Below are 12,523 nucleotides of genomic sequence, written 5' to 3' on the forward strand. Positions count from 1 at the left end.
ATGACAGAAATTATTATTATTATTATTACTTAAAAAGCAATGATTATATCATAACGTACATCAATAGTTTCACGACGAACAGAGCATCAACGACAATGAACTACAGAACTACAGTGTACGTGAACGGACCAACACCCACGTACATGTAGGGCTGAAAAATAAATCAAGAATATTGCTGAAAAATAAAACCAGACTATTTGATGCTCGTCTGGTAAAACTTCGTTCCGACTCGATTTTTTCTGCTTAACAAACCAAATTTTGAACGAAATTTTTATCTGATAAAATTTCAGGCTCGATTCGATTCGTGTAAAGATAATAAAATATATTCAAAAATATCAAATATCTCGAGCTCGACTCATGTTTGGTTCGATTTAAGCTCGATTAAATCAATAATCAAACTAATTTGAAGTTCGATAACAATTTAAATAAATTTAAATAATAATAATATGTTAGTTCGACCCGAATCATTTATAGTTTGTTTATCAGGTCAAAATCAAAATCAAAATCAGAGAATATACATTTGAATTTCTGTCAAGTAAATCGAATTGAAAATTCAGTTTGGTATTCGATAATTTATTTTTTAATAATTTCAAATATTCATTTTTTAAAAAAATATTATATTACAAATATAATAAATAAAAATATATATAAAAAATTGATTTTATTATTTTAGTTAAACTAACTTATCAACTTAAACTTAATAATTAAAATAACTAATAACTTACACCTATTTAATATTTGAATTTTCCAAATTGTAGGGTTTTTATTCATATATATATATATATATATATATTTGGTTAATCCAATATGAAATTGAACCAAAATAAGTTTGACTTTACTTAATCGAACCAAATATTTTTAGTTTTGTTTTATTGAACAAATTTATACAAAATTAATGTGCAGACTTAATTTTTGACCACGATTGATCAGTATTTGCTACGATTTTAGCTATGATGAGAATATTTTTCATAATATTTTATTATATAAAACAAAAATTATTATCCACTGAGTCACGATTTTTTATTTTTAATCATAATAATTGACCATATTAAAAAAGAAAGGTATATTAATTCCAGTATCATATAAAACCACATCTGATTTTTCTCCTTCATTTTTCTCAACTTGGGTCCAAAATCCATTTTTAAAAATGGGTCAAAACTTTATTGCTAATAGAATTGGATTCAATAAAGATCCATACCCATACCCTCTTTAGTTGAATCCATCTTTAACTTAAAAGAATGGGTTTGGATACAATTGGGCCCAGATGAAAGATATCATGATTAGATCCATATCTCAGGCCCAAACTCCACCATTTCCAATAAATATTAAGATAAATTACAACAAGCTTTCCTCAAACTTGACATAATTATAAATACCATTTTGTAGTTTGAAACATTACCGATATTCCCTAATTTGAACGGATATCTAACAAATTAGCTATCCATTTGTCTCCATTGAGTTTTCATCTATTTTTTATGGTGAACTAACCATAATGCATTGTTGGGGTACTGAAGTGTCCCATGAACCATGCATGGAATTCTGGGATTGCGCCAGATAGCCTGTGAGGTGATAATTTTCATCCTTACAAGTTGTTAAAAGCCATTTATATGCAGATTTAATAGTAAATTTATAGGAAAAATGCAAACAATCCCCTTGTGATATTGCATATGAGCAAATGACCCCTTTATAAAAAAAATAAATAGCAATTTACCTCCCTGTATCTTTTAAAATACGACAATTCATCCCCCTATAATTTTTAAAATGAAGTAATTTACCTTCCTGTATAAGAAGATAAATCGCTTCATTATAAAAAGTACAAGGAAATAAATTACTATATTCTTTTTATAAGTGGATAATGCCCTCATTTTCATCCATAAATTACTTCCAACCATTTATCCTTCCAAACATTGATCTCTTTACCATTCCCTACAAGCCATTGTGTAGATTCTTTGATCAGCGGAACAATAGAGTGCGGATTCTTCCAAATCCAATGCTTATCATTATTACAATCAGAATTAATGAAATCACAATTAAAAAAAATATTTAGATTTAAAGATGATAAGACTGTTAGCATCTCATCACTTAAAGAAATATAATTTTTTTTATTCTAATTAATTATCATAATTAAAAGTAAAACTTATGGTGTATCATAAATAAGGTTACGGAACGACTATTAGCCGTTGATTATGTAAGTGAGTCAAAATATTTATTACATCTAAAAATTGTGGCTGATATTTTAATATAGACAAAATCGTTGCGAATGTTAATTAACTATGGTCAAAGTTTAAGTTTTTGCGTCGAATTTATTTTAATTGATTTACTATCATTTTTAAGTCGTAGTAATTTATAATGTATGGATTAATCAATTCTTTTGTATAGTGTCTGTTTGTTTACATAATACTTTGTTTTTTATCGTCTTTGTTATAAAATTATTGACGTCGATGATAGGGTTTTGAGTATTTTGATTTACTGTATTATACGATCGATCGTTTTTAAGAATTAAATGATTTTGTATTTATAAAAAAAGATTAAATGTCAGAGGGTTTAAGACTCCATTAGCGGCTTGTTACCACGTACAGTTACGCATACAATGCGTATTAGCTGTTGTTTCTGTATATGAGCACAAAATATTTTGTTATAGCATATTGAATATTCTGATCACAGTTAAAATCATGACAAATATTAATTAATCATAACTAAAATTTAAATTTTTGCATCAATTATTTTTTTACAATGGTAAACAATATTAGTTCACCATAAATTTTAAAGTTATTTAATATTTAAGAAAAAAATGTGTTTTTCGGATTTTAACTTTTCGTTTTATATTTCACTACGTAAAAATACACTAAGGTTATAAAATATTTTTTTGATATCTAAATAACGTGAATTTTACACATATATCGTGTATATATTAATATAATATAAAAACGGAATAATTGCCCTCGATTGATTATTATAGGTCAAACAAAACTTTTCTAACCAACCTACCATTATTAAGGCAAGCTATACTTCTTCACATTTATTAACGCGTGAAGATGTATAAAGGTAGTTTGGTTACAAAAAGATTTGTTTCACATGCGATAAGCCAATAATAAATAAATTTGAGGTAAATATGAATTCACTAGAAAAAAACATAATTTTTTGCTATAATTTTAATAGCTATGGACTAAAAATCGTGGCAAATAATTTTCATTGGTCATTGCTAAATAAAACCAATGCAAAAACATAGATTTTTTACCAAAAAAAAGTTATTTGCCATGGTAAAAATATTTGGTATGGGTTTTAACCACCGTCGTAGATACCACAGTCAACAACCGTTGCATGGTCGTGGTCAATGACTATTTGCTACAGTTATTTTATTTTTAACCATGATTAATTGTTGTATTTTCTTTAGTGATTTTTATCCAAATTTTTTATTAATATAAGCAAATTTAGTGAATTTTAACAAATGGAGTGACTTATTTATTAGATGAAAACAAATTTCACGAGTACTAAATCTAAGTTTTCAAATCATAGAAAATTTACTTATAATTATATCAAATATCAGGAAAGACGGTGTAAGTATCCCAATAAAAAAAATGCAATTTCAAAATAAAGAAAACAGCTGGGAAAAAAAAAAAAAACAAACTTACAGAAATCTGCAAACAGTACGCAATCATTAAAATTATTCTTCCCAGTCTCTCTCAGGCATTCAGATCTTGCTAAGGCTGCTACTGATTGTCCAAAAGCCAAACAGTACTTCTGGGATCATTGGTTTCTGTTTGTTGCAAAAAATCTAGGCAACTGAGGAACAGTACGAGATTCACGTTTAATCACTTTGACATTTCTGTACTGGAAATAATCAAACTGAAACCTCCAAACAAGGAATTAAGTGGTAGTCTGTACTAGCAAGGCAGTGTTTGTTTGTCCATATCAAACTTAGCCAAAAGCTAGAATACAAAACCAGAATCTCTTTACTAGCAGTGGATCACAAAAAGTCATGAGACATAAGTATTTGGGACTCAGACTCTCAGGTCTAGGAATCCGAATCGGTTTTTTTTTTTTTTTTTTAAAAATTCTATTTTATTTTTTTATTTCATTTAAATTATATATATTATGTGTATAGAGATGACATTATATATTTTATTTATAAAAAAACGTCATACACGTGACATATATATTGAATGAAGTAGAAAAAGCATCGACGAGGAACAAATTTAGGAAAAATTACAATTTATCCCATGTGATATAATAAATGAGCAAAAAACTTCCTGTAAAAAAAATAAAAAATTACCCCCCTGTATTTTAAAAAATAAAACAAATTATCTCTCTATCTAAACTGTTGGTAAATTGCTCATTTTCTAAAATACAGGGGGGAGGGGGGTAATTTGATCATTTTTTTTAACATGGGCTTTTTGCTCAGTTCATATATTAAGAGGGTAAATTGAATTTAACCTTTAAAAGTCATGCTGATGTTTCCGCATAGGTAAGAGTCACTACAAAGACTTTGGATATATCTAAGACTATGATAAGGATTGATTTACCATGATTTTTTTAATATTTTATTATATTAGGAATCCGTTATAATTATCATAAATTTCAATAATCAACAATTAATATACACTAATTACCAATGTAAAATATGTAATAATCATCAATAACTATAATTACAGTAAAGCGATGAGTACTATTAAAAATAGAGCAATATTCACACGTTAGTGAGATTAAAACCCATGACCTCCTGATTAAGGAACCCAACTTCGCCAACTAAGCTAGGTCTTATTGGCACCAATATTTTTAAATCTTATCTATCTATCATATACTCGTCACATAATTAATTTGTATATAATAAAATAGTTTTAATTAAGTTGAGCATATAATATTATATTAACACCTCATAAGTTTATGTCCAAATACACAAATACCCCATACCATTTTTGAAATTATAGGTACACTTTCGAAGGGGTATTTGTGTAAATTTTTGTCAGTGCGTTGAACAAAGGCCTACTTAATTACAACTATAATTTTAAAAGATATAATTATAATTTTTTTAAAAAAAATAGAAGATGTTTATTATGTATTTATTTCAGAAGGTGTCAAATGTAATTTACCTAAAATTCTTGAAACCAACATGTAATTAAAAATTTGAACTAAGTCTTTTTTCATTAAATAATTCGATTACAACTATTTTTTTAAATATTAGTATTTAATAATTACAATAATTATATATTGATCAATTATATTCGGTAAACGAAATATAAACAACACTTTATATTACAATAGACAATACCTACTATATAACAGAAAAATATTCTATGCATATAGCAGGATTTGAACTCGTAATCTTTAAAATCATAAAGACTCAACTTCAACAATTAAATTAGACGTTGTTGACAATCTGAACTAACTTAATCAGTACAAAAACAAAAGAGAAGTTTTGAAACTTGGGTCTGAACCTTTTTGTTTATTATTTGCATAACAGAGTCCAATTAAGGGATTAATTAAAATAAGTGTGATAAGCTCATAATAATATTCTAATATAATTAGAACATTTAAAAACCAATAGTAAATTGCAGATATAGCTCCTAAGATTTGATATATTTATAAAAAGTCTTTGTTATTTACAAAATTATAAATATTTTCCTCATTTTAACGTATATCTAGTAACGAGTTCATTCCTTTATTTTTCTATCCAATTTTTGTGGTTAACTAATCAAATTATCGAATTATAAATTATAATTTTATATATTTTTTTAAAAATTTTAAAAATTTTTTTATGAATTACTTACTATAAATCAGCCTCAGATTTTTTTTATATTTATCCGACCTTTTTTCTATATAAAAAAAAACCCCCAAAAATACGAAGGTAGTAATTTCAAGCGAACCGTCTATATGCTATATATAATTATTTTTCATTTGAGAAAAGTATTCGTAATTTTTTAATTAACGAACAAGTAACAATAATTATGCTAAATTTCATGAGAAATAACTATAATTTACCCTAACATAAAATGACAAATACTTACGGGGGAGTTGTGTATTAATTAGAACATTTCGGTGGTCTATCTGGGAGAATTCTTGATCTGGTACTTATGCATATGTATGATTTCAATGTGATGTTAACTGTCTCGACCACGTTGTCTGTCTTCAATGTTGTGATTTTTACACAAAACAAAAGAGACTTAATGTATTTTATTATTGTAAATTGTAAATGAGCAAATTATTCTCCGATAATAAAAAAATAATTTATCTTCTCATGCTTTTTAAAATAAAGTAGTTTACCTCTTTGTCTAAGAAGGTAAATTGATTCATTTTTTAAAATTACACGGGATAAATTGTTGTATTTTAAAAAACACAGAAAAATATATTACTATTTTTTATATAAAGAATAATTTATTCATTTATAATATCACATTTCAAAATTGCATTTTTCTCCAAAACCAAAAGTGTAGACCACATAGCACTTAAATGTGCAACATATATTATTGCACAAATTTTCATGTAATTACCAAAAATGCTTTAGATCCCTTTTGACATTGACATTCAATTAAGAGATGATAAGAGTCAAATATTAGTGACAAGAGCATTTGTTAAATGCAATATTTAAATAAATATACTCTTTTTCTTGATCAATATCGTTGGAAGGTGGACATGTTTCCGCGCTTGAACTGTGGAGAAACAATGGAGATGAGGCCACCTAAAGGAGGCCTCATCTTTGACCTATACATTAACTCGTCGTACGGTCGTTGATAGAATTTTAAAAAAGGTAAAAATGATTCGTGCGGTGTTTTGATTCGACTCAATTGATAGTTCTTTTTGAAGAATAGAGCTGGTGAGTGGAGGAACGAGGGCTTCGGAGTTCTTGGGTGTCGAACCATGGACGGGTCGAGTGTCTGGGTTTTCTGCGGCATCGGTGTTGATGGGAAGAAACCCTTTTTGGCAATGTCGATGTTGCCATGTGGTGCTCGGGCGGCGGGTGATGCAAAGGAGAGCGACCTAGCATTGAGAGGCGAGATGCGTGGGCCTAACAGGGTATGGGAAAGATTGGTTGGGCCCATTTTAGATTCAGACATGTCCGTTAATGAGAGATACCAAGGCTTCAGAGAATCAAAATGATGTGAGACGGTAAATGAAAATCTTGAGGAGGAGCACGACCCAAGTTTAGTTGCTGATGGCACTGGTGAGGGGTCAAAACGCAACGACGTTGCTTGAGGATATGATTTTAAGTCATTAAAGTGAACTGATTCTTCGATATCAAGCGACGATACCACCGTGGTTAAAGGTGAAAGCTCCACAAATGATTTCACTCCCTGTAATCATGAAAGCATCGTAAATTATTACAACGTACGTTATATCAAGAAACATATAAATTATATAATGTAGACAATCTTGTAGTTCGAATCGTGTTTCACCACGCTCAAATTATTTATTATACGTACACAGCGATGACGTGTCATAACAACTAGTATAATAAATTGATAGATAAAATAATCACACATATATATACATATATATATATATATAGGAAGAAGTTGTAAATACCTTCCAAAGGTAAGAGAAAAGAGATGGAGGGTCAATGACAAAAGCCTTGTGAAGGCGTAGGGGATAATAATCCCCAATGATCTTAAGTGTTGCCACCAGCATCTTCATAAACCCAGACGCTGATCTGAAAAGGCCTGCAATTTCCCATCAACAGTTTTAAACAATTAATGAAAATACATAAAAATAATTACATCTACATTCCTGATATATAATCGATTTATATGAATTATTTATATTTTTTAAAAAAAAATTACACACACTCATAAAAAATATCAACATTATTATACAAATTATCCCTACTTTTTAGTTGTTAGGGGTGGTTTATGTAATTATACAAAAATTATGAGGTGTAAATTTAATCATCCCAAATATATATTTTCTCCAAAATGAATAAAAATTATTTTTAAAAGAAAAGTGGAGGAAAAAATTCAAATTACTGTTGGGTTTGTATCCAACCAATACAAGAAAAAGGTGAATTATGACCACTTTTGGTTGGAATATAATAATTTAACTATGAAAATGACCTTGTCTACCCTTATGCCCCACTAACCCGATTGCGACACATGAAGGGTAGTTCGGACAATTTCTGAAAAAGTTTCAAACAACCATAGTAAATTTTGATTAATTAATTAATTAATAATAATAGGCGTGACATTGGGAAAAATTAAAGTTGGCTGTGAATTTTGAGAAAAAGGGATTTTTTGAAGGTATTTTGAGAGTGTGTGGAATCCCAAGACACACATTTGCTTTTATTATGATAAAAGTTATGTTCCTGATTTGCCTCACAGAGTTCATTCGCTCTGAAATCACATTTACATAATATTATAATAGTAAAAAAGAATAGGATTAATTACAGTTTGATCCTTTTTATAAATGTGAAATATCATTTTTTTCTAAAATAATTATACTTACCATTTCTCTGAAAATTTATTATTTACACATGACCCCTTTCGGTAGGATTTGAATAAAAAATATTGACCTTGGCAAAAAATTCATATAATTTTTTAATTTTACACCTTATTTAATATTTTCATATAATAATTTTGTACTTATAAAGAAAAAATGAAATAATGTTAACCTCACTTCGTATATATATACACATGTATTATATTCATCCCTTTATATATATAAAAATATACAGTTTATACATGAGAATGTTAAATGATGGGCAAAGTTAAAAATTTATGTAATGTTCTTTAGCTAAAACCAACATATTTCATCGAAATCCTAAGAAAAAGGGTCGGGTGTAAATGGAGAATTTTCGAAGAGGGTGTAAGTGTAATTTCAAAACTTTTTTGGGAAAGTGTAATTTCACAATTGTTTTTCTTAATTATGATAAAATGCTATGAATATTTATCATCTATACGGCTTAATAATCAAGATAAATCAATATTATATATCATCATCAAATAAAATTAATATTAAAATTTTGACTACTATTAACTAAGGAAAAAAAATATGATTATACTTACATTCGTAATCTGTCATCTATCTACACAAACCACTTTTTCTTTTACATAATTACAAAAACCACCATTATCAACAAAAAACAGAAGTAGTTTGTGGAGTGATGTTGACATTTTTTTAGTGTGTAAGTATAATTTTTTCAAAGAGGGGTAGTTTGTAAAAATAATGTAGATATTTTTTTCTACATGATGTGTATTTTTTTAAAAATTAGGGGTGCGTTGTACAAATAGACCATAAATTATGTATGTAAATATAATTATAAAAAAAGAAAAGAAACTCACTGGCATCGAAGAGGATAACAAATTGCTCGACGTTTTTGGGCATGGTCTGGATGGCAACTTCTAGTGTAAACACTAGCAATCGAGTAAACCTACAAAATATATCACCGAAAAAATTAAAATAAATTAATTCTCGATAATTATCATAAATAGACAAAAATTCAAAAAAAAAATAGAAATTGAAAGAATCCCACTTCTAGAAATAGGTAAAAACGATTAACTCACAGTTTTTGGGAATGGAATTTCTGATAATCTTGCTTCATTCGGAAAATCTGCAGTTATTTGTTTCCAAAGCAAAACAAGAGTGAGATTTCATTCATGAAATCAACTCAGAGTTTGGGAAGTATAGATAGTATAAGGCTTTGTTTGGATACAGATCAATTTTCACTAAGAATTTAAAATGATTTTATATCAAAGAGATTTGAAAATCCATCCATCACAATTGATGTTACTAAAAATAGCTTAAAATGAGATTAGAATGATTTCCAGTCATTTGAAATATTCAAATACATCAGTCCAAACACAATATATAATAAAATTTAAGGATAATTATATTTATCCCTCTGACCTATGGTACATTTACACAAACAACCCCTCTCTTTTGTATAGTTACAAAAACTACCATTGACAGTAAAAATTAGGAGTAGTTTGTGTAACAATACTAATATTTTTAGGGGGTATGTGTGTAATTTTTTTAAAAAAATAAGGGGTGATTTATGCAAGTAATGATATTTTGATGAATGTATGTATAATTATTTAAAAAATAGAAGTAATTTGTATAAACCAGCCAAAGATCAAGGGATTTAAATATAATTATTCCTAAAATTTCATTTTCTTGAAATTACTTCAAATATAAAAGAATAAAAAAAGATCTATATATATTAATAAATATATATATATATGTATATATATATATATATATATAGAGAGAGAGAGAGAGAGAGAGAGAATTACAAGGACAGGTCTGAACTCATGGTCATGCCCAGCAACGTAAGCAACTCCTTCCGCCAGCTCAGCGGAGAATTCATCAGCAACAGCATCCTCTTCAAATTTCAAATAATAATCCATATTATAATCAGCCAGTGTATTATACACACACATATACACATGTGTATTTGTGTTAAATGGTATTTTACTTTAGGATAAAATACAAGGTATTCATCTGAAATTTACTTTAATTATAAATATCTACTCATTGTTTGATATAAATATCATAACAAAATACCCATTGTGATAGCTCATTATAAAAGGGAATTTGTTAGAATATTTATAATATTAAGAAGGTATTTATAATTTTTTGAATAACGAGGGATATTTGTAAATTGTAACTAACGCAAATCTCAAACGAGCCTCTTCTAATTTACCCTTTATTTTAAATGAATCAATTCCAATTGTATCATGATTTTTAATAATCAATAAGCAGTATACGTCAAATATTGATGTTAAATATATATAACTAATTAATAATTATATATTTTTATAATAACTAAATCAATAATTATTATAAAAATAAATTAAATAGCTGCTATTAAAATAAACTAATACCCATTCACACTCATTAGTAATGGGTGCAGCTATTTCAAAACCACATACAACAAACATTCTCAGCTGAAACAAGAGAACAAAACCAAAAGGTGACAAAAAAAGGAGACTATTATCTAAAAATAGCAAAACAAACATTCAAAATAATTAGTGTATTAAAACAGAAAAGAAATTCAAATAATTTGATAAATTACATCGACACTTCTAAACTTAGGTCAAAAGTACAAACACCCCCAACTTAGGTCAAAAGTACAAACACCCCCTGCATTTTATAAAATTACAGAAACACCTCTATTCAAAGGTAAAGATTTGCACCAACACACTCTGAAAAATATTACATTAACATTCTACAGGAGGTGTAGCTGCAATTTTGTAAAAAATAGGAAGTATTTGTGTTATTTAGCCTAATATCAGAAACTTTCGATGTAATTTACCCTAAAATAATATTTGAAAAGGGAAGAGAAATAATTAAAAACAAAAAAGAAAAGAAAAATTAATACCAGTGGGTAAAGAGTCTCTCCAAGAAAGACAATTCCTGAGGTGCTTGGCAGCTTTCTTCACATCATTCCCTTTGGCTCTCACAAACCTCTGCACACATTCATTACTGCAATATTTCTCCTGCATTATACACACACACACACACATATATATATGTTCATCAAATTTCAATACCAATCATATATACAACTATACATACATATATATACACACACACAAATTTCAGGGGAAAAAAGAAAAACAAACATTTTAAGTCACAGGAAAAATAATACATAATTAATCGAAACAAATAGAAAATCTTGAATTTCATGTGATTTATAAGTAAATTTAAGAATGTCAATATGCAAATGGCGGTTCTCTCTCTCTCTCTCTGCATGTATATATATGTGTGTATATGTAGAGAGAGAAATGAAGAGAGAGAGAGAGAGGGGAAATCAAAGGAAGTTGATGCAGTAGCAATGGAGTTAGTGCAGAAAAAGGAAGCAGATGGAGAAACAGTAATGAGAAGGAGATGAGAACCTGTTTGAGAGTGAGTGGAGATTGTTTGTTGAGTAGATGAAGCACTGATTCAACTCTACTCCTCATCTGTTGTTGGTAGTAGCAGTACTCTTCTTCATCTCCACCTTCCAAATTCATCTTTCCCCCCATTCAATATCTCAAACAAACACACACAAATTGCTCACCGATTACTGTCTGTGAAATTGATCAATCTCTCTCTCAAGATCCAAAACACAATTACACTCCTTCACGCAACCATTCTTTTCAAACTCTCATCAGTCTGCTCTCTTTTGCCACCTTATGTGTGTGTGTGTGTGTGTGTGTGTGTGTGTGAGAGAGAGAGAGAGAGAGAGAGAGAGAGAGAGAGAGTTGTGTGTGTTGTGTTGAAAACTGAAAAAAGAGCCCATGTATATAGATATATATAGCCGCGATTGATGCGGTTGAAGGGCTGAGCGCGATTCATAAGCCGGCTAGAAAATGTGCTTTTCCCATTTTGCCCCTCCTTCATCTCTTTTTAGGATTGCATGAAATTATTATTTATATAAAAGAAATTAATGTAATGTAATAACATAATTATCATTTTTAGAAAAAAAAAAACAGAAATTAATTCATTAACACTTTATTTGCTTCTAATAAATGGAGTAAAAAAGAAATTATAATTAGATAACCAAAATTATGTATAGGGATGATAACGGGTTGAGTTCATCAAAATACCAAGG

The 12,523-nt window shown here is 28.4% G+C and overlaps 1 protein-coding gene across 1 annotated transcript; it reads right to left on the minus strand.

Annotated features, from left to right (window-relative positions):
- Positions 6,602-12,165, minus strand: LOC105156991. The gene is made up of 7 exons (XM_011073275.2): positions 11,826-12,165; positions 11,309-11,426; positions 10,221-10,309; positions 9,492-9,538; positions 9,270-9,358; positions 7,522-7,655; positions 6,602-7,289 (listed from the first exon to the last, which is right to left on the minus strand). The coding sequence occupies exons 1-7, from the start codon at positions 11,952-11,954 to the stop codon at positions 6,609-6,611; spliced, it is 1,287 nt and encodes a 428-aa protein (XP_011071577.1). The 5' UTR covers positions 11,955-12,165; the 3' UTR covers positions 6,602-6,608.

This window comes from Sesamum indicum, linkage group LG3, assembly GCF_000512975.1.
Source record: "Sesamum indicum cultivar Zhongzhi No. 13 linkage group LG3, S_indicum_v1.0, whole genome shotgun sequence".
NCBI lineage: Eukaryota > Viridiplantae > Streptophyta > Magnoliopsida > Lamiales > Pedaliaceae > Sesamum > Sesamum indicum.

Bases quoted from the DNA above. Each gene is read 5' to 3' on its own strand.
- LOC105156991 (XM_011073275.2), bottom strand. From the start codon at position 11,954: ATGGGGGGAAAGATGAATTTGGAAGGTGGAGATGAAGAAGAGTACTGC. The intron at 11,427-11,825 runs GTTCTCATCTCC...TGTATAATGCAG, and splicing joins CTCCACTCACTCTCAAACAG to GAGAAATATTGCAGTAATGA. The intron at 7,656-9,269 runs GTGAGTTTCTTT...GGGAAATTGCAG, and splicing joins TGTTATCCTCTTCGATGCCA to GCCTTTTCAGATCAGCGTCT.